This window comes from Rhinopithecus bieti, unplaced genomic scaffold (assembly GCF_001698545.2).
Source record: "Rhinopithecus bieti isolate Rb0 unplaced genomic scaffold, ASM169854v2 scaffold_7884, whole genome shotgun sequence".
Classification (NCBI taxonomy): domain Eukaryota; kingdom Metazoa; phylum Chordata; class Mammalia; order Primates; family Cercopithecidae; genus Rhinopithecus; species Rhinopithecus bieti.
Window position 1 is genome coordinate 502,004 of NW_016806331.1, and position 26,815 is coordinate 528,818.

Below are 26,815 nucleotides of genomic sequence, written 5' to 3' on the forward strand. Positions count from 1 at the left end.
GGAGGCCGAAGCACCCATGGCGGAGGGCGGCAGCCCAGACGGGCGGGCAGGGCCGGGCTCCGCAGGTAACGTGCGCGCGGCCGCTGGGCCGCGGGGCTTGTGGGGATGGCGGAGGGCTGGCTCCGGCGTACCTACCGAGGCCCTGCGTCCTGGTCCCGTCCTGGCCGGGTCCACGGGGGAGCCAGGGAGCCGCGCCCCGCGGGCCGGGGGTCACGGTAAGCGCGGCTCGCAGTGCTGGGCGACCCCACCACGGACGCGCTGCCCGCTCCTCGGCCTCGAGTGCCGTCCCCGCGCTAGATTTTCTTTCCGGTGGAACTTGCTCGTAACTTCCCTCCCGTTAGCCGATACGGATTTGACATGACCCAACCGCAAGAGTAGGAGTGGGCCACCTTCCATCTCTGAGCGCACGGATCAGGAAAGCCAGCCAGAGGGTAGCCGTAGGGAGGGCAGGCACCTTTTCACCATTCTGTCGCCCACGGCGTGTCTGGTGGTACAGCGGAGCAGCCTTCCCACCTCCCACAGGCACAGACCAGGGACGACGGGGATGCCGTCTCCAGCGAGCTCGTCAGTGACACAGCATGTCCAGGGGCCTTTGGCCCACCAGCAAAGGAGGCAGACAGAGAGGCTCACACCCACCTTCCGAAATAACTGTCCTACTTAAGAGTCTCCACCTTGAAGTGTCCCTACCATGCAGATGTGAAGGAAGCGGTCAGGACAGGTTCCCCTTTCCCGGTGGTGTGGTGGGAGTTCCTTCTTGCAGGTTTTCTGAGCTTGCCATTCGCGCCAATAGTTTCATGTGCTCTGGGCTTTTTTTACATACCTATATTTGTCTTTGGAGGGGTCCCTCTGCTTCTTAGTGATAAACCAATAAATTTCTTAAAAATCTCAAAAGATTGACTTGGAGACTGGTGCAGATAGGCTTTTCCATCCATCCTTCCCTCCCCACCTCCTTCCAATCATTTAACAGACTTGTATTGAAGACCTGCTGTTGGCTAGACCCAGCGGAGAATACTGCAGTGACCAGAACAAGCCAGACATAGCATCTACCATCCTGGGCTTTGGTTGGCATTGACTTTGACTTCAGAGACAGCCAGGACCTTAGGGTCTAGGATGTCATCTCTTGTGAGAGTGAAAGACGGAATGATAGGTGTTCGTGGGAAAAAGAGGACTAACAGCTACTTCCCAGTATAAAGAGGGGTCCTGGGGAAGAAACACGGGCTTTGTCAGCTGCACAGGGCTCCTTTTTTTTAAGATGGAGTTTCGCTCTTGTTGCCCAGGCTGGAGTGCAGTGGGGTGATCTCAGCTCACTGCAGCCTCCGCCTCCCGGGTTCAAGCGATTCTCCTGCTCAGCCTCCCTAGTAGCTGGGATTACAGGTGCTGGCTATCATGCCTGGCTAATTTTTGTATTTTAGTAGAGACAGGGTTTCACCATGTTGGCTGGGCTGATCTCGAACTCTAGACCTCAGGTGATCCGCCCTCCTCTGCCTCCCAAAGTGCTGGGATTATAGGCGGCAGCCACCACACTCGGCTGAGGGCTCCTTTTTATATCCTCATGCACTGCTGTTTTGTTATGCAGTGTGTTTCAGGGCTGGGGTAGAGGGGCAACCGATTTTCAGTTGAAGCTTAAGTGCTATCCTGGGGCAGTTATGTTGTCCTTGGAGTAGCTGATCAGCAAAACACAAACTTGAAGTTGCTTTTGAATCTGGAGCTGGGGAAAGATTGAGTCTACTTTGAGCAGGGCCAGGAATGGATAGCACAGAGGCCAGGAGAGGGGGCCCAGAAGAGGGCTCAGCAAAAGTCCTGTGGCCGCCATTTACCTGTTGGGTGTTGTCCTACACCGGAATCTTTCCCACTCCGACTTTGAACTTTTTCACCCTATAGTAACTGCAACTGTGGAGTAATTACAGGGGAGGATAATTACTGAAGGAAGATTGGGATGGTGGCTTAAAGAGCTGTTCATGCCTGCTTGTTGATCTGCGGCTGGTCTTGGTAGGGGATCAGCATGAGCAACTCAATGGACTGTCAAACCCTGGAGAGCACGGACACTTACTCATCACCCCCATTGTACCTGTGGTTGAGTCTCATGTACAGTAGTACTCAAAAGAGATTTAATTTTAATATAAAAAACAATGTCAGCATCTGGAAAGAGCCCCCTTATGGAGGGGGTGCTTTATACCTGCCTGTCTGGTCTCACACTAGGACTGCATGGCAGAGCAGGGACTTGAATCCAAGCAGTCTGAGTTTTTGCTCTTTACTTACACACGAATCTGTATAACTATTTTTACAAAACTCTTGAATCTTCAGGAATTTATTTTGGGTTATGATGTGAGTTGAATAACTCAATTATTTCCTAATAAGTATCTAATTGTACAGATGCCATTTGTTGGATACTCTTCCATTCTCGCTGATTGTGATGCCAGTTTATCACATTCAGGCATACCTTGGAGATACTGTGTGTTCAGTTCCAGAACACTGTAATAAAGTGAACACTGCAATAAACCAAATCACATGAAATTTTTGGTTTCCCGGTGCATATATAAGTTATGTTTACATGGTGATAATATGGTCTATTAAGAGTGTAATAGACTGTGCACGGTGGCTCACGCTGTAATCCCAGCACTTTGTGAGGCTGAGGTGGGCAGATCACAAGGTCAGGAGATCGAGACCATCCTGGCTAACACGGTGAAACCGCGTCTCTACTAAAAATACACACAAAAAAAATTACCCGGGTGTGGTGGCGGGCGCCTGTAGTCCCAGCTACTCAGGAGGCTGAGGCAGGAGAATGGCATGAACCCGGGAGGCGGAGCTTGCAGTGACCTGAGATCTGCTGCTGTACTCCAGCCTGGGCCACAGAGTGAGACTCTATCTCAAAAAAACAAAACAAAAAAAAGTGCAATAATACCATTATGTCTGAAAATGTACACATTTTAATTTAAAATATTGCTGAAAATGCTAACCATCATCTGAGCTCTCAGTGAGACACAATCTTTTGCTGGTGGAGGGTTTTCTCCAGTATTGATGGCTCCTGACTTACTGGGGCTGTGGTGGTTCTTAGATGACAATGAAGTTTGCCATGTTGACTGACTCTTCCTTTCATGAAATTTCTTTGTAGCATGAGATGTTGTTTGATGGCATTTTACCCACAGTAGCGCTTCTTTCAAAATTGGAGTCAGTCTTCTCTAACCCCGCTGCTGCTTTATCAACGAAGTGTATGTGGCCTTCTAAATCCTTTGTTGTCATTATGACAGTGTTCACAGCATCTTTACCAGGAGTGGATTTCATCTCAAGAAACTGCTTTCCTTGCTCATCCGTTCAAGTTTGATCATGAGATTGCAGCAGTTTAGTCACATCTTCAGGCTGTAATTCTAGTTCTCTTGTGATTTCCACCACATCTGCAGTTACTTCCTCCACTGAAGTCTTGAGCCTTTCAAAGTCATCCATGTGGGTTGGAATCTATTCAAACTCCTGTTGATATTTTGACCTCCCATGAATTACAAATGTTCTAAATGACATCTGGATTGGTGAATCCTTTCCAGAAGGCTTTCAGTTCATTTTTGCCCAGATCCATCCAAGGAACCACTACCTATGGCAGCAATAGCCTGACAAAATGTATTAAATGATGATAACACATGAAGGTCAGAATGACTCCTTGATCCTTTGGCCGCGGAATGGCTGTGTTCGCAGGCATGAAAACAGCATGAGTCTTGTACATCTCAATGAGAGCTCTTGGGTGACCAGGCCTATTGTCAGCAAGCAGTACTATTTTGAAAGGAATCTTCTGAGCAGTAGGTCTCAACAGTGGGCTGAAAATATTCACTAAATCATGCTGTGAACAGATGTGCTGCCACCTGGGCTTTGTTGATCCATTTATAGTGCACAGGCAGAAGGAGTTTTGGAATGGTGAATGAGCATTGGCTTCCACTTAAAGTCACCAGCTGCATTAGCCCCTAACGAGAGTCAGCTTGTCCTTTAAAGGTTTGATGCTAGGCATTGACTTCTCCTCTCTAGCTATGAAAGTCCTAGATGGCATCTTTTACATTGAAAATCTGTTGTTTTTGAAGACTGTAAAACTCAGACAACACAAAAGAACAGAATAAGCAGAAAAAACACCAAGTAGCCACCTTCATCAATTATCTTAGCCATGTCTTCTGGATAACTTGCTGAAGCATCCACATCAGCACTTGCTGCTTCACTTTGAACTTTTGTGTGGTGGAGATGGCTTCTTTAAACCTCGTGAACCAACCTCTGCTACCTTCAGACTTTGCTTCTGCACCTTCCTCAGTTCTCTCAGGCTTCATAGAATTGGAGAGAGTTAGGGCCTTGCTCTGGATTAGGCTTTGGTCTAAGGGAATGTTGTGGCTGGTTTGATTGTATCTCCAGACCACTCAGACTTCCTCTATATCAGCAATATGGCTGTTTTGCTTTCTTATCAATTGTGTCTTCACAGGGGTAGCACTTTTAATTTCCCTCAAGCTCTTTTTCCTTTGCATTCACAACTTGATTGTTTGGCACAAGAAGCCTGTCTTTGAACCTTTCTCAGCTTTCCACATGCCTTTCTCATTAAGATTAAACATTTCCAACTTTTAATTTTAAAGTGAGAGATGTGTGACTGTTTTCTTTAACTTGAACACTCAGAAGCCGTTGTAGGGTTATTAATTAGCCTAATTTCAATATTGTGTCTGGGGAACAGGGAGGCCTGAGGGGAGAGAGGGAGCAGCTGGTTGGTGGAGCAGTCAGAACACAGACCACGTTGATGGATTAAGTTAATTGCCTCATATGGCACAGTTTGTGGCACCCCAAAACAATTACAATAGTAACATCACAAATCACTCATCACCATAAACAGATAAAATAATCATGAAAACGTTTGAAATATTGCAAGAATTACCAGATTGTGACCCAGAAGATACAAAATGGACACAGCCTGTTGGACAAATGGCACCAAAAGACTTGCTCAGCACAGGGTTACCACAGACCTTCAGTTTGTAAAACACAATTACCTGTGAAGCTTGATAAAGTGAAATGCAGTGAAATGAAGGCTGCCGGTATTAAGTTGTTTATACTGAGGTCTTTCTGGGCAGCTGATGGTTTGATTTATCTTTTTTATTCTGGTGAGCGTTCTGTTAACTGGTAGGGTAGGTCTTTTCTCTGTACACTTACTACACCAAAAAAGTTCTTCTCCCTTATATATTCAAATAAACTTTGGAATTTTTTTGCGACATCTGATAACAAAACACCAAAGAAATGGGTTACACTTTATTTAAAATTCCTTAAATACTGAATCTTTTAATCCAAGTACTTGCTGTTTTTTTCTGCTTATTCTGTTCTTTTGTGCTGTCTTTGAGTTTTATAGTCTTCGTTAAATGGGCTGGATTTGTATTTACGTACATGTATTTTTAACCTTTGTTTTTATTGAGGTGGGATTTCTCTATGGTCAAGTGTACCTGTCTGAGGAGTTTCTTAGGCAGGCCTCGCTGTGGCCGTTGCCCAGGGCAGCATGGTAGGGAGTCACCCTTGTAGCAGATAGCAGCATTTGCTCAGCTCTTGGATTTTGCCGTATGTCTTTTTTGTAGTGAAGGAGATGACTATGGTTCTCCTTCATAGTTTCCCAGTATTAAGATATTTGCTAGATTCTTTGATACAATATTGATTCAGTCTGCTGATATTTAGGATCTTGCTTCTGTATTCTTCAGTAGGTTTGGCTTATTCAGTAGATTCTTTGATACAATATTGATTCAATCTGCTAATATTCTCTTTCTTTTTTTTTTTGAGATGGACTCTTGCTCTGTCACTAGGCTCTGGAGTGCAGTGGCGCGATCTTGGCTCACTGCAACGTCTGACTCTGGGTTCAAGGAATTCTCCTGCCTCAGCCTTCCGAGTAGCTGGGACTACAGGCGTGCGGCACCACACCCAGCTAATTTTTTGTATTTTTAGTAGAGACGGGGTTTTACCATGTTGGCCAGGATGGTCTTGATCTTTTGACCTCGTGATCTGCCTGCCTTGGCCTCTCAAAGTTCTGGGATTACAGGCATGAGCCACCTTGCCTGGCTCAATCTGCTGATATTTTCTTTAGAATCTTGCATCTGCATTCTTCAGGTTTGGCTTATCAGTAGATTCTTTGACACAATATTGATTCAATCTGCTGATATTTTCTTTAGGATCTTGCTTCTTTATTCTTCAGTAGGTTTGGGTTATAGTTCCTGGGCCCCATCAACTTTTAAAAATATTTTTGTCAGGGTTGGTGTCAGGAGTGTGCTAGTTTAATAAAGTTTCTACCATTTTCTGTGGTTTATTTATTTTGTTTTTACAGACAGGGTCTTGCTGTGTTGCCCAGGCTGGTCTTGAACTCCTGGCCTCAAGTGATCCTCCTGCCTCAGCCTCCTGAGTAGCTGGGATTATAGACATGCCACCATGCCCAGCTTGTCATTTATTTCTTGAGCATTTGAAGGTGCCCTGCAGCTGGGAGAGGGAAGGCTTGCTGCAGATGGCACCTGCTTTTGGTTCATCTTGGCAGGGCCTCCCCGAGCTAACAGGAGCCCCTCTCTTCAGTGCAGGTCGTAATCTGAAGGAGTGGCTGAGGGAGCAGTTTTGTGATCACCCACTGGAGCACTGTGAGGACACGAGGCTCCATGATGCAGCCTACGTCGGGGACCTCCAGACCCTCAGGAGCCTGTTGCAAGAGGAGAGCTACCGGAGGTGAGTGGCCTGCCCCGGGGCTGGTCCGGGTACTTGGGCCCTGCAGGTCTGCATGAAGCTGGGCCCCATAGTCCCTGTGCAGATGCAGACCCTGATGTTGGGAGGGATGTGTTCCAGTTTTAGAGGACGGGGATAAAGGAGAATCAGGCAGCATGGGCAGAGTTGTAGGAGACAGCCAGACAGTGTGGGCAGGGAGCCATGAGTTCAGGTCCTGCTCTGTCATTGACCTTAGTGTCTTCTGGCAACTTCTGGCCTTCTGTGGGCCTCAGCCTCCTGATGTCACTCCTGAAGGTACCACTGTTTCCCTCTTCAGTGGTGGCCCTGCCCCATCTTGGGTCTCTTGTGGCTCTCGATTGCAGGCGCTTCTGTGCGATCACCCTGCTTCACCAGCTTTCCTGGTGCCCTTTCCTCCAGCTTCTCAGGCCCTCAGTCATTTGCCCCCGGGACCTGGGCCTCAGCCTTAGGCCCTTTACCTCATCAGCCTTCTCCTTACTGTTCCCCTCATCAGTGGTTCCCTTCCCTGGCCTTGCCAAACTCTGCCTGTCCCCACAAAACGTCTCCAGCCCTTCCTTCGCGGCAGGTGACGCCTGCCCCTCCCTCTCCCTGCTCAGGCTGCCTGGGAGAGCAGAGTCTGCCTGCTCTCTGGAGTGTTCTCTGATTGTTCTGTGGGTCTAAGGTCGGGAGTCCCAGCTACAGCTTAAACTCAGTGGCAGCCAGGAACTAGCCATGCTGCTGTTGTGTTTCCGCTTTCCCTTCAGGACCCACATGCCAGTGCAGTGATGGAAGCAGTGCCTGCATGTTTGTGCCGAGACTAACGCCACAACTTTTCTTTGCATAGTTCCCAAGAAAAGGATTTCTAACAGTACAGGAATGTATTTCTTCATTTCCTTCTAGTGCCTTAGCAGTATTTAATCAGAACAGATATCAGTATTTAAAAGAAAAATTCCAGAAAGGACTGTCATAGGAAGACAGATGGATTACGCACAGATATGTAAAGTGGATAACTCAAGCCCAAAGAAAACCTTAATTCAACTTGCAGATGTAGCAGAATGAAATAGAGTTCGGTGAGGTCTCAGTCCAAGTCTTTCCACATTGCATTTCCCAGCACTGTTTCGCCTCCTTTTACTGAGGCTCAGGGCATCTCTGGTTCTTTACATTTTCCCATTGCTGTTTTCTTCGGTGATGAGTTACTGGAGTGTTCCTCGACTTCCTGGGCAGTCAGAGCCTACACACAGCTGGCGGAGGAGCCCTGAGGGCTGGCTTGGGAGCTGCTTCCGCTGCATGTTCCTGGGCCCTGGTTTGGTGCTCTGGGCCCCTGAGCTTTGTTCTCAGTGACACTGGGAGCTCGCTGTGAACCTGTTGCGGTCGCTGCCTTGCTGGGTCGGTGGGTGGGGCAGGCATTTGCAGTCTAATTGTGACATCTGCCGAGAGCTGAGTGTGGACAGGTTCCTCTGCTGCTCTTGGCCAGGGGTGTAGCCCCCGTGCCACCTTAGTGATTCCTTCAGGCCATGATTTGTGCAGTGTTAGAGTTTGGGGGCCTACATAGTCAGCTAGTCCTGGTGAGGATGCTGAGGCCCAGAGAGAGGCCCAGTCTCAAGCCTTCACAAATGGTAACTGGGGAAGAGCAGCCTAGGGGCTCTTACCCAGACTCCTGTTCATTCGGCACTGCCTCCCAGGCAGACCCTTCCCACCTTTGTAGAGGAAGGCACTTCGGACAGCAGTCGGGAAATAAAGAACTAGAGATCTTAGTTTTGGTGCTGATCATTCTGCTGGTGCCTTGAGTTTCCTGTCCCTGGAATGGGGCTCGTAATGCCTGCCCTGCCATGCCCAGGTCCCATAGGGGAAATGTGTGAGAGCGTTTCAGAAGGCAGAGCCCCGGTGGAGGTATTATTAACCAGAGGGGGACTGTGTCCATGCTGCCAGGGTGAGGGGGGCAGTGCAGCCCGTCCCTGTCCTGCGGCTGCCTCTCATGAGCCCCCTTGTGTTCCTCCTGCAGCCGCATCAATGAGAAGTCTGTCTGGTGCTGTGGCTGGCTCCCCTGCACACCGTTGCGAATCGCGGCCACTGCAGGCCATGGGAACTGTGTGGACTTCCTCATCCGGAAGGGGGCCGAGGTGGATCTGGTGGACGTAAAAGGACAGACGGCCCTGTATGTGGCTGTGGTGAACGGGCACCTAGAGAGTACCCAGATCCTTCTTGAAGCTGGCGCGGACCCCAACGGAAGCCGGCACCATCGCAGCACCCCCGTCTACCACGCCTCTCGCGTGGGCCGGGCCGACATCCTGAAGGCCCTTATCAGGTCAGTACTGCGGAGCTTGCCTGGCTCCTGCAGCCACTTCATTTTTCTTCTCTGTATTTGCAGTTTTTCTGTCTTTAGAATTCGGCTCTTTAGATGACTCGCCTGTTTTGCTGGCCTTCTGAAGAGCTGCCTCTTGACTTTATCAGTTCTCTTTGTCTCTCTGCTTACCTGTTCCTTTATATCTACTTTTATCTTTTTCTGATTTTTTGTTTTCTTCCCTTTTGAGTTGATTGCTTATTCATTTTTTCTTGATTAAGAATGCAAACTTGCAACGTTTTACCTTTTACTATCGTTTTGACCATCCTGTCTGAGCTTTTTCCTTATTATTTAAATAGCTCTAATTGAAGTTGATTTCCTCTTTGTTCTTAGAGTTATGGAAGATAAGGTTTTAATAACACTTTTTATTGTATTATGCTAAGATAGTTTTCATGTTGGGGATTCTTTGAATTAAAAAGATTATTATTATTATTGTTTAGTTTTTGAGATGGGGTCTTACTCTGTTGCCTAGGCTTGAGTGCTGTGGGGTGATCATAGCTCACTGCAGCCTCAAACTCCTGGGCTCAAGTGATCCTCCTTCCTTAGCCTCCTTAGTAGCTGACACTACAGCTGTGCACCACAGTGCTGACATTATTATTTTTTAATGTCAGACTACATTGTTGTGAATGCTTGAAACGGGTACATGACCATGGGTGTTTTATTTACATATTACACTTTGTTAGGTTAGCTTGCTCGCTCTCTTTTTTTTTTTTTTTTTTTTAACATTTTTGTCATTGGATCTGCCAGAAATTTAAAGAAGTCTGTTAGTCTCTCATCACATTTGTGATTTTGCCATTTTTTCCCCTTGTACTTTGAATAGGTTTTGCTTTGAAAATTTTGATGCTAATTGAGCTCATAAAAGTTCCTGCTTAGGTATTATGCTCTATCGAAACAAGAGTACTATTAATTTTATTGAAGGCCCATTTACATGACATTATGTAATATTTAGTTTTAATCCTAGGGAGTGTCAGAAGTTCTATTTGTGCTTGTGTGGAACTATTTGTCCAGGAGTTTTTTGTTGTTGTTGTTGTTGAGACAGAGTCTCTCTCTGTCGCCCAGGCTGGAGTGCAGTGGCGCGATCTCAGTTCATGGCAAGCTCCGCCTCCCGGGTTCCCGCCATTCTCCTTCCTCAGCCTTCCCAGTAGCTGGGACTACAGGTGCCGCCACCACACCCGGCTAATTTCTTTTTTTGTATTTCTAGTAGAGATGTGGTTTCATTGTGTTAGCCAGGATGGCCTCTATCTCCTGACCTCGTGATCAGCCCGCCTCGGCCTCCCAAAGTGGTGGGATTACAGGCGTGAGCCACTGCACCCGGCCAAGTTTTGTTTTTTAATACAGTTCACATTATTGCTATAGCTGATGTTCGGGTTTGTTTCTGTTATCTTTCTGTTTTGTAACTATTTCCATTTGGTATCTTTTCTTCATATGTGTTTTTTTTTGCTTTCCCCTTCCATTGTATTTGGTTTACAGTCTTAATTTATTTTATTTTTTTGAAACAGTCTTGCTCTTTTGCCCAGTCTGGAGTGCAGTGGCCCGATCTTGGCTCACTGCATACCTCTGCCTCCTGGGTTCAAGCAGTTCTCCTGCCTCAGCCTCCTGAGTAGCTGGGACTATAGGTGCCCGCCACCATTGCCAGCTAGTTTTTGTATTTTTGGTAGAGATGGGGTTTCACTGTGTTAGCCAGGATGGTCTCGATCTTCTGACCTCGTGATCCACCCGCCTCGGCCTTCCAAAGTGCTGGGATTACAGGCGTGAGCCACCGCACCTGGCCTACGGTCTTATTTTAATCATACTAATGGTTACCTTTTTTTTTTTTGTTTGAACCAGATTGTTTTATTTTCATGTTTCTAGTGACTTCTTTCCAGCAAAGATGCTTTTTTCCCTGTCTTACTCTGGAGACCAAATTGCTTTGTGTTTGGACAGGGTGCAGTTTAGGTAGCTGGTTCTCAGGGAAATTTTTCCATATTGAAAAGGATTAGGTAAGGGTTCTGTTGTTACACGCTGCAGCCAGGGTGGCTCTGATGCAGGGACCTGGGATTCCCTTTACCCAGCACAGAACATGGTCTTTAAATTAGGTACTGAGAATGTGTTTTTCCTGTTGAAGGGTTTTATAAATTAAATAGCTACACAATTGGCTTTTGGGAGGATAAAGAAATGAGAGTGGTAAGGTTGTTATGTTAGAGGGTGATAAAGCTGTGAGGCTTTTTCCCTCTTTTTAAGGATTTCTAACCTGATTATCTAAGTTACCTCAGTCCCATGTCTTTGCACCTTGGAGAATGCAAGCTATTAATTTGGAAATGTTTTTGAGTAGGATCAATCAGTGAAATTCCATGTTGGTTCCAGAAATCCCTTTGGGTATTTCAGTCAATTCATGATGCACAACTGCTTTGAGTTACCTGCAGGCTACCCGAGAAGTACATATACAGATGCCCTTCTTTTTTTTTTCTTTGTTTGAGATGGAGTTTTGCTCTGTTGCCCAGGCTGGAGTGCCGTGGCACGATCTTGGCTCACTGCAAGCTCCGCCTCCTGGGTTCATGCCATTCTCCTGCCTCTGCCTCCCCAGTAGCTGGGACTACAGGCACCTGCCACCACGCCCGGCTACTTTTTTGTATTTTTAGTAGAGACGGGGTTTCACCATGTTAGCCAGGATGGTCTCGATCTCCTGACCTCGTGATCCCCCTACCTCGGCCTCTTCAAAGTGCTGGGATTCCAGGCGTGAGCCACCGCGCCTGGCCCCAGATGCCCTTCTTGCGAAAATGTTACTGAGACATCTTACTCCCTCACCGGAGCACAGGACATTACTTTTACAAGGTGGTACCAAGAACATGTATTATTCTATTAAAAAGTTTTCTATGTTCTAAATTCCAAGATAATTGACTTGGAAAGTAGAGTGATGTGGTTAAGTTACTCAACAGTGATGTTATCTGGAAATAACTTAGCTTCTGCCTTCCCTGTGCCAGTCCCCTTAGGGCTCTCATCTTTCACTGTTGTAATTTTCTGTCCCTCTGTAAGTCACCTCCATTCTGTTATTTGTAAATTCCCTTGATATGTATTGCTCATATTTTAGAAAAAAGGTACAGAGTGGTATTTCTGTATGTGCAAAAGTTATATTGATTTATTGAGTTCTTCCAGTGGTTCCTTGCCAGTGATATTAAAAGCAATAGAGGAATTTGGAAAATATTCAGGATTAAAATTAACTGGATCTCATCCAGGATATTTTTATGAGTGGATGAAGGGCTATCTTTCCCATAGCTCAGCTAATACCAGATTGTCATATTGCCCAAAACTACAAACGTTTTGGAAGATTTTCCCGAAGAATAAGGAGGAAAAAACCATCACTGCTTGAGATCTAGTTTTCCTTTGCTTAATTGGTTGCATGTATGAAGTAAAGTATCAATTTCTCATTGGCTCTGTGTGCTTTAGAATGCTTCCCCTGTCACTCCTAGAATGTCTTGGCGAGTGGGTGGTGTTTGTGTTTGTAGAGGAAGTTCATTGTCATGTGAGTGTGTTGGTCCATGTGCTCGTCCTCAGGCCTGTGCTGCCTGAAAGCAGCAGTTTTGGTTCCAGGGGAACGTTTCTCTGGACACTTAGGATGGTGTGAGATGGTTAGAAAGTGTGGTTGCTGGCCTTACCTGTTGGCGAGCGCTGTGATTGCAGCACGGAAGGTGACGCTGTTCTGTCCTCCCTGCACCCTGTGTGTTCTGGCCCCGTCATCGCTGCTCCCCACATATTGCCCTTTCCTATTACAAATGATATACTTTGGTGGTGACAAATCTTGTGAGACATTGCGGGACCGTGTGGGCTGATGAAAGCTCAAGAAAACAGGTGCCGACTCTAACGTTGATTCAGATTAGAGTCACGTCGTGCGTTTTGGTCAGGAATCTCGAAGTGAGATTCACATTCCCATCCTATCAGGCTGCGTGTGATCTCCGTGTGCCCATTACTGCCGATACTCACTTCCGTTATTTGATTAAGGTGGTGCCTGCTGTGTTTTGCTACCGTAAAGCTATTCCTTTTCCTCTGTAAGTAGTATTTTGTGGAGGGGCGCTTACAACCGTGTATGTGTCCTGTTCATCTCAGATTTTTAATTTGTTCATTTATTTATTTGTTAGTGTAGACCATAGTTTCTGATTTGTCCAATGAGTTATTATTGTTACTTATTTTGATACTCATATTGTCTCAGTTTGGCTACTGACAGCTGTTTCAAGCCATCTCTGTCCTTTTGACATGTCTTGAATCGTTCTGTGAGCAGCTCCTTGCTTTCTCCTGTAAAAGATGTTCTTGGCTCATCTTGCGCTTTGACTGCCGCAGTCCTGGAATAAGTTATTTCTCCAAGGAGTCCTGGTTTCTTTTAGTGAAGAATGGTGTGTGGAACCTGCCTTTGGACACTGGAAGTGCCTGTTGCTTTTGGGGTATCACTGTTTTCACGCCCTCCTGTTGGACCAAGCTAAGGTTGTATGTACATTCCACATTTCTGTTTATATATCTTTATTATACACTGATGGGAGTTCACCTGGCTCCCTTAATCCAGGCTCACACCACAAGATTCATCCTAGTTTTCTTCCTTTCCGCATTGATTATTCTCCTTTCACCAGTGAGAAACCCGGTTCCCTGCCCTCCACACATTGCCTTTGTTGTCCGTGTGTGGCACCGGCCAGCCTCGTCTTGCTGCCCCTTCCCATACATGGCTCCTGCCCTGTTTGGACTCTCACCTCTCATGCCAGGTGGCCTTCTTACCTTGTCAGAACTCTGACTCTGAGCCAGGGCCCCCTCATTGACTGATCCCTGTTTAGAGTAAAAATGGGAGTTTGCACTTGGCCTGGAAGAACCCTAAATGTCTGATAGAGAGCCACATATTTGGTCATCTCTGAGTACAGTGACAAGGGCAAGTAAAGTAGATGGAGTCGTTTAGAGATTGGCTTTGGTGGAGAGTGAGGCTTCTACGTCAGACGGCTCCTGCACCTGCCCTATGTGAATTTTGTTTCCTCCCATCGGGCTGTCAGTGGGGATCAGGAGGGGCAGCCTAGGGGTCACCTCACTCATGGCTGTGTGCATGCCCATGTGAAGAGCTGTGTGACGCTGCCCTGCCGGCAAGCTGTGCATCCTGGCCTGGGGCCTTCCAGGTGAACCTGATGCTGGGAGTGGTCTGTGCTAATCATGGGAGTCTGGATGTTTAGTGTACCTGAAAAGAAAGATGTCCTAGTGGGCAGCACATCATGGCGCCAGCTGGATACCTGATTGAGTTCATGTGTTTCTTTTTGCTTTCAGTTTTTTTTTTTTTTTTTTTTTTTGAGACAGAGTCTTGCTCTGTCACCCAGGCTAGAGTAGTGGCATGATCTCGGCTCACTGCAACCTTTACCCCCCAGGTTCAAGTGATTCTCCTGCCTCAGCCTCCTGAGTAGCTGAGATTACAGGTGCCCGCCACCATGCTCAGCTAATTTTTGTATTTTTAGTAGAGACAGGGTTTTGCCATGTTGGTCAGGCTGGTCTCGAACTCCTGATCTCCAGTGATCTGCCTGCTTCGGCCTCCCAAAGTGCTGGGATTACAGACATGAGCCACCACATCCTACTGCTTTCAGTTTTTAAGGATTACTTTTTACTTAATTTTGTTTTACAACATAAAAAATTTACGTGGTTCCAAAGTCAAATTGTAAAACAAGGTATAATTTTTTTTTTGAGACAGTCTCGCTCTGTTTCCCAGGCTGTAGTGCAGTGGCACAATCTTGGCTCTCTGCAGCCTCTGCCTCCTGGGTTCAAGTGATTCTCATGCCTTAGCCTCCCAAGTAGCTGGGACTACAGGTGTATGTATGACGCTCAGCTCTTTTTCTTTTTTCTTTTTTGTATTTTTAGTAGAGACTGGGTTTTGCCATGTTGACCAAGCTGGTCTCGAACTCCTGGCCTCAAGTGATCTGTCTACCTTGGCCTCCCAAAGCGTTGGGATTGCAGGCATGAGATACCACGCTTGGCCATGGTATAAATTTTTGGAAATCTAGCTTGTATCCTTGTCTCCGTGATCCTGTTCTCTCCCTCCCTAGTAGATAGGCATTTAAAAAGTTCCATGGTTTACCATAAGCACACTGCAACCTCCTCCCCCATAGAAACAGTAGTGGACTGTACACTTTCACTGTGCTGCTTCCTTTCCCTCTTCCTGTGCTCGGAGGCCGTTCCGGAGCAGTGTACAGCGACCCTCCTCCTTTTCAGAGCTGTACAGGGGTGCATAGTGCAGATGAGCTGCAGGTTCATTCAGCCAGTCCCGTTAGTGGACACATGGATGGTATACTGTCTCCAGCTGTTATGGATAGTGCTTTAATGAATTGCCTTGTGCATACATCTTTTCATAGTTTTGCAGATGTATTTTGGAAGTAGATCCCAAGAAGTGTGATTGATGGGTCAAAGGGTAAATGCATATGTAATTTTACTAGCGATTGACAGATTCCCCCCCCCACGGGAGGAACGTTCACTTTCCGTTGCTCAAACAATGAATGAGATTTCCTGTTTCCTAAAAGCCTGGTCAATAAATTTTTGGATTTTTCCCAATCTGATAGGTGAGAAGTGATATCTCAGAATAGTTTTAGTTTGCATTTCTGTTCCTAGTGAGGCTGAATGTCTTTTCATGTGGCTAAGAGCCATTTGTAGCTGTCCATCTCTCTAATTTTTTTTATTTTTATTTTTATTTATTTATTTTTGAGATGAAGTCTTGCTCTGTGGCCCAGGCTGGAGTGCAATGGCACCATCTCAACTCACTGCAATCTCTGCCTCCCGGGTTGAAGCAGTTCTCCTGCCTCAGCCTCCTAAGTGGCTGGGATTACAGGCACACCCATGCCTGGCTAATTTTTGTATTTTTAGTAGAGATGGGGTTTCGTCATGTTGGCCAGGCTGGTCTTGAACTCTTGACCTCAGATGATCCGCCTGCCTTGGCCTCCCAAAGTGCTGTGATTACAGGTGTGAGCCACCACGCCCAACCCCATCTCTAATTTTTCTATAGGGCTATTGATCTTTTTCTTTTAGAAGCTCTTTATATGTTAAGGGTTTTAACCCCTTTGTAACGTTTTACCCCAGTTTTTCATTGCTTGGTTTACTTTTGCTTATGTTGTTTTGTCATTCTTATGCTATGCAAGAGTTTTTCTTTTAAAAATTTTCATGTTAAAAGCATTTTCTTTGTGGATTTTGTGTCAGAATTACGCAAATTTTACTTGGAGTTTTTTTTTCTAGTTTTTACATGGTTTCATATTTTACATTTTAAGTTATGGTCAGTTTGGAATTTATTCTGGTATATGCTATGGTGAATGGATATATTTTTACCTTTTTCCATATGGATGTCCAGTTACCCCAAAAAACAGTAAAACATCTACACTCTCCCTCATTTGAGATGCTGCCTTTATCATATATCAAATTTCTATATGCAATTTGGCCCGTTTTGAGATTTTCTTAAAGTTCCATCATTCTGCCATTTTGTTCACATACTTATCAGGGGAGCCTGCCCCTGATGGTTAACGTGGGTTCTTTTCTATTTCCTAAGCATCTCGACTGGTTTGAGAAGTAAAGGGAGAGAGAACGAGAAAGAAATTTTAAAGCTGGGTGTCTGGGGGAGACATCACATGTCAGCAGGTTCCGTGATGCTCCCCGAGCCGTAAAACCAGCAAGTTTTTATGAGCGATTTTCAAAAGGGGAGGGAGTGCATGAATGGGGTGTGGGTCACAGAGATCACACACTTCACAAGGTAATAAAATATCACAAAGCAAATGAAGGCAGGGCGAGATCACAAGACCACAGGATGGGGCGAAATTAAAATTGCTAATGAAGTTTTGGCAGGCATTGTCATTGATAACATCTTATTATGAGACGGGGTTTGAGAGCAGACAACCTGTCTGACCACAATTTATTAGGCGGGAATTTCCTCCTCCTAATAAGCCTGGGAGCGCTACAGGAGACCGGGGCTTATTTCATCCCTTCGGCTTCAACCGTAAAAGGCGGATGCCTCCAAGAGGGCTGTTCATAGACCTACCCTCAGGGTGCATTCTCTTTCTCAGGGATGTTCCTTGCTGAGAAAAAGAATTCAGTGATATTTCTCCTATTTGCTTCTGAAAGAAGAGAAATATGGCACTGTTCCCTCCGGCTCACAGGCAGTCGGAGTCCAAGGCCATCTCCCTTATTCCCTGAACATTGCTGTTATCCTGTTCCTTTTTTCAGGGTGCCCAGATTTCATATTGTTCAAACACACATGCTCTACAAACAATTTGTACAGTTAACGCAATCATCACACGGTCCTGAGGTGACATTCATCCTCCTCAGAAGATGACGGGATTAAGAGATTAAAGACAGGCATAGGAGATCACAAGGGTATTGATTGGGGAAGTGATAAGTGTCCATGAAATCTTCACAATTTATATTCAGAGATTGCAGTAAAGGCAGGCGTAAGAAATTATAAAAGTATTAATTTGGGGAACTCATAAATGTCCATGAAATCTTCACAATTTATGTTCTTCTGCTGCGGCTTCAGCTGGTCTCTCCGTTTGGGGTCCCTGACTTCCCGCAACACGTACCAATACCACAGTTTTATTTTTAGCCTTTATAATAAACTTCACTTATGGTGTGGCTACCGCCCACCCCTACCCCTTTATTGCTTGACTTTTTCATCTTCTTTGATCTTACAGATGAACTTTATAAATCAACTAATGTAGCTTCAGGGATGCTACTTTTATTTTTTACATTTGTAATCAACTTACTTAGTTCTAGTAATGACATTTTCATTTGTAAAATAAATTTAGGAAGAATTATCTTCTTAATGTTGAGTCTGAATCAGTGCTGTGCTACGTCTTTCCGTTCTCTTAGGTCTGGTTTTGTTGACTTTAAGTAGTAGTCTATCATTTTCCTTATGCAGATTTTGGACATTGATTGTTAAGTTTATGCTTAGATATGTCATTGTAAAATTTATTTTGCTATCATAAATGGAATTTTCCCTTCTACTTTTTATATGAAGGCTGTTGGTTTGATAACCTGCTACTTCAGTCATTTCTCTCATTGCTTGTTAATTGTTTTTCATATTATTTAGGGCTTTTCAGACACATGGTATCTTCTGAAAATAGGAAATTTTTACCTCTTATTTTCCAGTTTTATGCATTTAATTTCTTTCTCTTGCCTGATTGCACGGGGTACCTTTAACACCAGTGTTCCATAGGAGGCTGGAAAGCAGGATACTGTCTTGCTCCAGCTTTAGCCAGAGTGCTTCAAGCCTTTCCCTGTTAAATGAGGTGCTGACTTCTGGCCTGAGGGAGTATGTTTTATCATGTTAAAGAAAAGCCATCACTTTCTGTTTTATTGAGCATTTTTAAACATGCATAGCTCTTGAGTTTTGTCATATGCCCACCTTCTTTTTTTTTTTTTCTTCTGCATCTGCAGAGATAATCAGAAGATTTTCCCCTTAGCCTCATTTTACAATGGATTATATTAATACAGTTTCTAATATTGGAGCTACCTGTGCATTCTTGGGATAATTCCCATGAGGTCAAGGTATGTTTCTTTCTTAATATTCTTAAGAATGCTTTTCGGCTAAAATTTTATGGAAGATTTAAAAGTTGACACTCATAAATGAAATTAGCTGGGAGTTTTTCTTATGCTTTGGCCATTGTCCGGTTTTGGGGTTTTTGTGCCAATTTCATCACATGAATTTGTAAGTTTCTCTTCTTTTTCTTTGCTCTGAAATAGTTTAAATAGCCTTGGGATTATTGGACCTTTAAAGGTTTGAAGGACTTCCCTTAGGAATTTTTGTATGTCTGGGGATTCCAAGTTCTTTCCTGCTGCCTCACCTTGCAGGATGTAATGAAGCTCTCTGATCTGTGGAGTCTCCTGTAGCAGCTGGTGTCGCTGAATCAAGGCCTTCTGCTCAGGGTGGCTGTGGGATCTGTGGGATCTGTGGGCTGTGGTCAGTCCCCTGCACGGTCTGACTTTCCCTTTCTTCCCTGCAGGTATGGGGCTGATGTTGACGTCAACCACCACCTGACTCCTGACGTCCAGCCCCGATTCTCCCGGCGGCTCACTTCCTTGGTGGTCTGCCCCTTGTACATCAGCGCAGCCTACCACAACCTCCAGTGCTTCCGACTGCTCCTCCTGGCAGGAGCGAACCCCGACTTCAACTGCAATGGTCCTGTCAACACGCAGGGATTCTACAGGGGCTCCCCTGGGTGCGTCATGGATGCTGTTCTGCGTCACGGCTGTGAGGCAGCCTTCGTGAGCCTGCTGGTGGAGTTTGGAGCCAACCTGAATCTAGTGAAGTGGGAATCGTTGGGCCCAGAGTCGAGAGGAAGAAGAAAGGTGGACCCTGAGGCCTTACAGGTCTTTAAAGAGGCCAGAAGTAAGTGGCTTGAGTTCAGCTCTGACTTGTGGGCTGGGTTGATTGAATGAATCAAGATGTAGCAATAAACAAAAAACAAAAACCTCCAACTGAGCACTTGGCCAGAATCTTCAGTTAGCACTCGCAGTTTTCCAGATGGTTGTTCAGATTGATCTTCTCTTTTTAAATTCCTGAATACCAAGAACTGGTATCAGGGAATCTCTAAAAGTACATGTGTATTGTCAGAACTCCTTGAATTATGCTGCTCTCTCTCGCTCTTTTTTTTTTTTTTTTTTTGAGACAGGGTCTTGCTCTGTCACCCAGGCTGGAGTACAGTGGCGCAATCACAATCATGTAACCATGACCTCCTGGGCTCACGCGATCCTCCCACCTCAGCCTCCCAAGTAGCTGGGACTGTAGGTGCACACCATGCCCAGCTAGTATTTGTATTTTTCGTAGAGATGATGTTTTGCTGTGTTGCCCAGGCTTGTGTTGAACTCCTGGGCTCAAGTAATCTGCCTACCTCAGCCTCCCAAAGTGCTGGGATTACAGGCATGAGCCACTGCCCTAGTCTAAAATTATATTCTCTTTATCCTTTTGCTCTGATTTGTGGCCCCAGATTCTTATAGACAGTGACTTCTTTTATGCTGGTTTTTAAGTGAGCCCTTAAAACAAATTGCAAGCGGGGCTTTCTAGGGTTCATCACTCTCCTTTCAGTTCCACTGAAGTTTCGCTACTTAGGACTGTGTGATAAGCCTAAGTTTTGTTACAATGAAGTTCCTAGTCTGCGTATTTATGAACAAAGATTTTGTTAGAGATTAGTGCATTAATCACACGAGAGATTGGAATCGATCCGTAGCTAGGTCTTGTTGTCCGAGGCTCTCTCTGGGATTCAGACATTGACCTCATGTGTCGTCTTTGACCTCCTGCCCGCGTGTCAGCCCCTCCCACCGCTCCCAGTCTGGGTCTTGAGACATCCAAGTTGATAACCTCTTCCTTCTCCGTGCCTCTCAAAGGACTTGAAATTCATTGTGTTTTTGTTACTGGATTTCCCTAAACCAGTTCATTAAAGCATGCTCCTGTGTAGCCTTCCTGCAAATAGTTAATCAGTGGTCAGCTGGGAACTATACTGATAGAAAAAGCAGCTTGCATTTATGACCATTCCACTCCTCAGCTTCCTCGCTAATTGAGACAGAACTTGGCTGTGCTCTTTTCGTTGGGGGCAAAGTCGTCAGCCTGTGCCCCTCAAGCACTGCTTGGCCTGTGTTCCCCAGGCTCTGGTGGAGCTTCAGGGATTGACTAAGGGAAGAGGCTGACAGAGGCTGACAGAGGCTGAGCGTCAGCGGCCTGCACCTGCTGGGGCCTTCCTTCAGTGGTCCACTCTGATTTCTTTCTCTAGTGCATTAAACATGGTTGAGTTGTGACCCAGGGAGCAGATGCCCCGAGTTAATGAGGCTGGAGAGGTTTGGCTCCTTCCACCAACAGAAGGAGCAGATAATGAGACCTTCCTCCCTGGGGCCTGCTCTCCTCATCCATCAGGAAAAGCCATCACTGTGTGTTTCGCTGAGCATTTTGAAGTTGGTAGTGAGCATTTGTGCACTTCTGGCTACCAGTCCTGGCTGCCTTTGCTCTCTAGAGCTAGGATAGAATGAACCTTCCTTTATCCCTCTCTTTCTTCCCACGGCCTCCAGGTGTTCCCAGAACCTTGCTGTGTCTGTGCCGTGTGGCTGTGAGAAGAGCTCTTGGCAAAAACCGGCTTCATCTGATTCCTTCGCTGCCTCTGCCAGACCCCATAAAGAAGTTTCTACTTCATGAGTAGACTTCGAGTGCTGCGGTTGATTCCAGCAAGGGAGAAGGTGATCTGCAGAGGAGGTGGACACCGAGCCCTGAGTGCTGTGCTGCTGGTGGTATCCTGATGGCTGTGGCTACTGAAGATGTCGTCGTGGACTGTCATTGCTCCTCAGGTGCCTGGGCCGCCGAACAGTCCTTGGGTCATTGTCAGCTGAGAGGCTCATACAAAAGTTATTATTGTTTTTCCCAAATTCTCTTTTCTGGATTTTCAGTTGCATATTAATGTAACGGGCCATGGAATGTGTACATGTAGGGACTGAGGTTGGAGGCCTACAAATTTCCCTGTAGGGAGGACTCCTAGCACTTCTGGAACTGTGCTTCTCTTTATTTTTCTACTTCTCAATTTGATTGTTCGATTAAAGCCTTCTAGTATCTCAATGAAAAGGGAGTTTTGTAAGCAAAATAGAGGACAGAAATGCAGACGTGAACTTGCTGGTTTTTTTCCCCGCTCCTGGGGTAACACATGCTCTTGTCATACACGCCCCTTCCTTGCCACTTCAGTATTCTGTCTTTGTGGTGGAGGTCTCCTAGCGATTGTCTTCATTCAAGGGTGGTTTCCTGGCTGCACAGCACCTGTTCCGATACCTTCTGTGCCTCTCATCAGGTGTCATGATTTTTCTGCCACTTCACCTTAGGGAGCTTCCAGTGATTGATTTTAGGAGGCCCACCCCAAACTCCCCAGGTAATGACTGCCTTCCTTGGGACCAAGGACCGTTCCAACAGCATTCACTGCCAGTTCTAACAGGTGAGGAAATGCCCGAGGCGCTGTCTTCTATCCCCCACACATACCAGAAAGTGAAAAATGCAGCAAGTCCTCTGGGTGGTTCTGAGCCTCCAGGTGCATGCTGTCCAGTGGACAAAACATCTGGCGGTTGGTTGATTGCTCTTTTGTCTTGGTAGCTGCTTCTAGAATCCATGCAAGGGGATAGCAGTGAGGTCAGAGGTCTTTCCCCGGAGAGAGATGGCCTGGGTTATCATTGCTGATAGCTTTGGCTGCGTGGGTGGGGCTTCCCCTCACCCAGGGCTGCACAGCCAGGTGTGAGGGTCACTGGCAGGTAGGCTGGTGGCTGCAGCCTCAGAGCCCTCCCAGGTTGCTGCTGTTTCCAGTGAATCACATTTCATCATTTGAAGCCCATGAGGACCATTGTATGGATCCATGATGATTCTAGACTTCAGATATATTTAGGAAGGAGCAGATTTCAAATCTGTGTTTAGATTTTCTATAATAAGAGAATTCCAATTTGTAAAAATTGAACAACGATATTGTTTTATTTACTTAGTAGCATCGCTGCGTCTTTTCGCAGGCAGGCAGTGTCTGGCCAATACTGCGTTCTACAGCCTGAGGATAGAATTCTAGACCCCGGCCCCCTGTGTCACAAATGGGCTCTGTGGGTCACCCCCGCTGACCCGTGTGTGTGCAGATGCAGTTCCGAAGGGAAGAACAGTCCTCAGGGGATTCAGAGGGGTAAATGGAGGTGTTTCCTCAGCTGCGGTGACACTGTTAGAAGCTGCGATGGTTGTGTAAATGTGGGCTGTGTGCTGTTCCCGAGGGGAGCGTGGGATTGGGTCCTGCTGAAGCCAGGAGGGTCTTCCCCAGATAGGAGAGGATCCGCAGGTGAGTGGCAGGGGAGGGCCAGGACAGCCGGGGCCAGGTGCTGCGGGGGCTTCAGCCTGGGAGAGGGAGTGGGCATGTTCTCTGTGGCACCCAAAGTGGGACTAGGACAGAAATTGGGCTGTGGCCGGGGCAGGAGCTGTAGGGAGTTAAGGATGATGATATGGAAGTTGGAGCCACCACAGTGGACTGGGCCTTGTCACTGGAGGGCATAGGCAGTGGCTCATCACCCTGGTAGGCTGATAGGGGCTTTCAGGGAGGCTTGTTAGCTCCCTGCACTCTGGCTTTTTACTGGCTTAGTATTTAGCTCCTCCCACCTCGAGTCTCTTTTTCCTGCCACCCTTTGGGCTCAGGGTAGGAGAGGAGGGTGACTTTTCTCGAGGTGAGCCGTGTTTTAGACACATGACATGCTCTGTCTGCTCTACTGAGTGCTTCCTGCAGGGGCCTGTTAAGGATGAGGCCTCCCCAGCCCTGCCCGGTGCAGGAGGTGGCTCAGTTCTTGGAACTTTTGGGAAGTGGCACCTGGGAATGCTGCCTCATGGGAGTCCCATGCATGAGTGCGCTGGTGTGACCTTCAGGCTGCACAGAGGCAAGGACCCAGGTGTGGTAGCGTGGGCGTCACATTCCTTTGCACAGCCCAGTGTCTGTTTCGGAGGGACGAGGTCACTGCCCCTGGTCTCTCTAGGAGGAATGGACTGAATCCTTGCAGAGGAACCTCACTCAGACCCGGCCAGGGAATGATGTGTCTGGGGAGAGAAAGCTGGAGGAGGGGGCCTCTCGCAGCCCTTCCCTGGCCTGTGGCCTGGCCTGGCTGGCCTGCAGGTGTCTAGGGTCTCAGCTTTTCATTTGCAGAGGACATGTTCAACTTCCTTGTTGTTCAAGCCGGACTTTGCCAATTTTTTCAGAATCCAGATAATCGGAGGTTCGGTGTCTTGTTTCAAAGCTGCCAAATATGAATCTGAAAACAGGGTGGGTAGCTAAGGTCATTCCTCCTGGTTTTAGTGACACTCCCTTCACTAAAGCTCCCTTTTTCTTCTGTTGGCAAGGACAGGATACAGAATAGGAAAGAGTAGCACTTTCCACCTAAACACTTTAGGAAATCACCTTCCTGAGCCCTGGGGCACCCAAGTCCCATCTCAGTGAGGCTGCTGCCTGACTGGCCCAGAGTCCTCCCCAGGAGAGGGGCTCGACAGACCAGGGGAAAGGAGTCTGAAGGTTTCCCCAGGTTGCATCCCAGGAGCATCTGACCATCACCACTGCCAGGGCAGCTGCTGGCCGTGGAACAGAGTCCTGGGCCCTGGACCTTGGCTGCTGTCAACCGATGGGCTGGGCTGGGCCGTGGTGGAGTGGGGACAACGTTGATACCTCTGAGAATTCAGCTTTGGAGTCTCGGGTGAGGGGTTTTAGATAAACCCATCAATATCACCCACATTCTGTGACTCTTTGTATCACTCGCATTATTTATATATTTATTTATTTATTTATATTCTGCCTTGTTCCAGAAAAGTGTTTAAGGCCACAATGCTTGTTTTTTGTGTTTTCTTTTGGCATTTGAAAACTTAGTTAAAATGTACTTGTTAAACAGGTAATTTTAAAGAGAAGGAACAATTGTTTTAAGTAAGTTTTCTTTTCCTTTTCCATGAATTGATTTTTCAAATGAAAAGCTCTTGAGAGAAAGAGAGGAAGATACAGCAGACACAGAACTGAGCTAAGGGAGAGTCTGTCTGAGAGACGCTTGGCCTGTGCTTCGCTGCCATCCCTGTGGCCTTGGCCAAGTCCCTGTTAACAGAGGCGGCTCCACTTTAGACAGGGACAAGGCTTCCTGCTGTGCCTTTCCGGCAGGGTTTTATGGGGTCATATGGGAAGCAGTGTGTTACGCAAGCAATCCCCATGTGCATGTAAACCACTGTCCTGGTGATTTGTCCCTCTTCTTAGTGGAAACACATTTGAGGTGATGACAGGGCTGGATGCGCCTGCGACCTAGGAGATCCGGGCTGGACTGTGGGCCCCAATGGGCCAGAGTCCTTGTGGCCCACAGCATAGCACAGGGGACAGAGTGCTCTATGCAGGTGAGATGTATGAGAACAGCATGGTAAATAATTGATGAAGTCACATTTGTTCAACTTAAAGGATTGTTTTTTGTTTTGAGGTTATTTTCTTCCTTATTTGGATGATAAAATGTCCTTTTATGTAATGAAGGTAAAAGTAGAGGGCAATATTTTTGCTTTTTGAAATGCTCTTGGTTGCAAAACAAAATGTTGGTTGCTGTTTGTCAGCCCCAGAATTTCTTCTTCAGTTCACCTGTCTCTGAAATCCCAAAGTCAGGGAACCGCAGTCTAGCTGTGGTGCATGTTTACGTATTGGTGAGAAATTCCTCTTGGGTCCTTGAACAGCCTGTACACTGGCGGACAGCACTGCAGCATTTCCACTGCTGCCGACGAAGAACGAGTTTGGAGATCGCTGTGTGCAGTTTTAGGAAGTGCAAACACCCATGGTGATGGGCCTCTAGCCACCCCTGGCTCCATGGGACACACTCACAGGAAGCTGGTGTGCCTTCTCGGTGAGGACTGCCCCTTGACCTGGACTCTGGGAGCCTGTGGCTCCCCTGTATGTTGGTGATGACACTAGTGTGGGTCTTCTGGCTCTGGGGCTACAGCTTCTGCCTCCTCACCTGGCTGTCTCTACTCGGCAAGCAGGCCTGGCCTCCAGGGGCTTGGATCCCTGCCAGCTGGGATTGGACTCCTGGAAGTATCTGTTTAGGCCATATGACCTCCTTTCTCATTTACGCCTCACTTGCCTCCTCCCGCTCCAAACCCGAGTCTCTCAGTGTGGAATGAAGTAGTTTAGATGCGTACATGATGCACGGTGGTGGGATTCACATTCCAGGAGAATCCCACGGAGAGGAATGTGCGGATTTTGAAGTACACAGTGATGTGTGGAATAAATACTAGAAATTCTCAGCAGACAGTGGGATGGAGGAGTGAATGGGGGCAGGAGAGGGGCCTCTGTTGCCTTGACATGTCACTGCTCAGTGCCTGGAATGCAGGCGGGGCTCTCTTTTTTATGTTGCTTTGATTTCAAGATCTCTTAGATATACTAGGTAGTGTATGAATGTGCATAAATCCAGTTTGAGAATGGTGTTTATGAAGAAGCTGTTTTGTGCATACAGTTGCTGCTGTAATGTAGCCGGCAGTGCCCTGCCCTGCCTTGTGGTGTCTGCACAGCTCCCACTGCTTCTCTTTGCTGTTGGGCATGTGAGGCATGACTTGGAGGGGGCCTGGTGCCTGGGGACCTGCTGAAGAGAATGCTCACCACCAGCCCTCTGTCTCCCTTTCTGCTTTGGTAATCAACACGTGTTTGCCTGCAGTGGCCGGGATCATGACTGTTTCTGCCCTTGTGCCTAGTTAAGAGCCTTCAAAAGCATAATGGACATTTTTGATATGCTATTGTAACTTTAATAAATGCTGTATTTCCCTCTAATTGCCCTCAAATGCCTTAATGTTGTGGACTGTTTATTTCAACAGGTGGAAGTGTTGGTCGTGTGAAATCTTGGTGTGCACATTTCAAGAAGAAGGGAGTTTTTTTTCTTTCTTCTTTCTATGGAACGTTTCAAGTGATTGGATAGAAAGAAGGACTCTGAAGCAGGAATTTTCACCTGCTCTGAGGGAGCTTGGGGCTCCAGGGACGTACCCCAAATGTTGCCCAGTTTGAAACTCCCTGACAGCCTGTTTTATTTAGTGGCTCATGGTTTCCAGTTTGAAGAGAGTTGTGCCCCTAAAAGTGTTTGAAACCCGTGGCTTTCAAGTAAGGTGCCATTGTCCCCATAGTGTTCCGTGGGGCGGGGGGTGATGGGGACTGTGGGCAAGCCTGTTGCTTTTGGCCTCCTGTTGTTACATGGGACCTGTTTTGACGGTGGGAGGGTGAGATGTGAAGATTCGGGATGAACCTGGAATGAGCGAACTAAATAAAGACATGCATCCGTCTGTCAGCG

General features: G+C 46.8%; 1 protein-coding gene across 1 annotated transcript in view; it reads left to right on the forward strand.

The window, feature by feature from the left end:
• Positions 1-26,815, forward strand: part of ASB1 (ankyrin repeat and SOCS box containing 1) — a 27,147-nt gene extending 332 nt beyond the window's left edge. The window contains exons 2-6 of the mRNA XM_017875564.1: positions 1-65; positions 6,555-6,696; positions 8,693-8,995; positions 18,997-19,382; positions 21,053-26,815. Coding sequence (XP_017731053.1) covers positions 17-65; positions 6,555-6,696; positions 8,693-8,995; positions 18,997-19,382; positions 21,053-21,180 — 1,008 coding nt within the window. The 5' untranslated portion in view covers positions 1-16 and the 3' untranslated portion in view covers positions 21,181-26,815. The remainder of the gene's footprint in view (positions 66-6,554; positions 6,697-8,692; positions 8,996-18,996; positions 19,383-21,052) is intronic.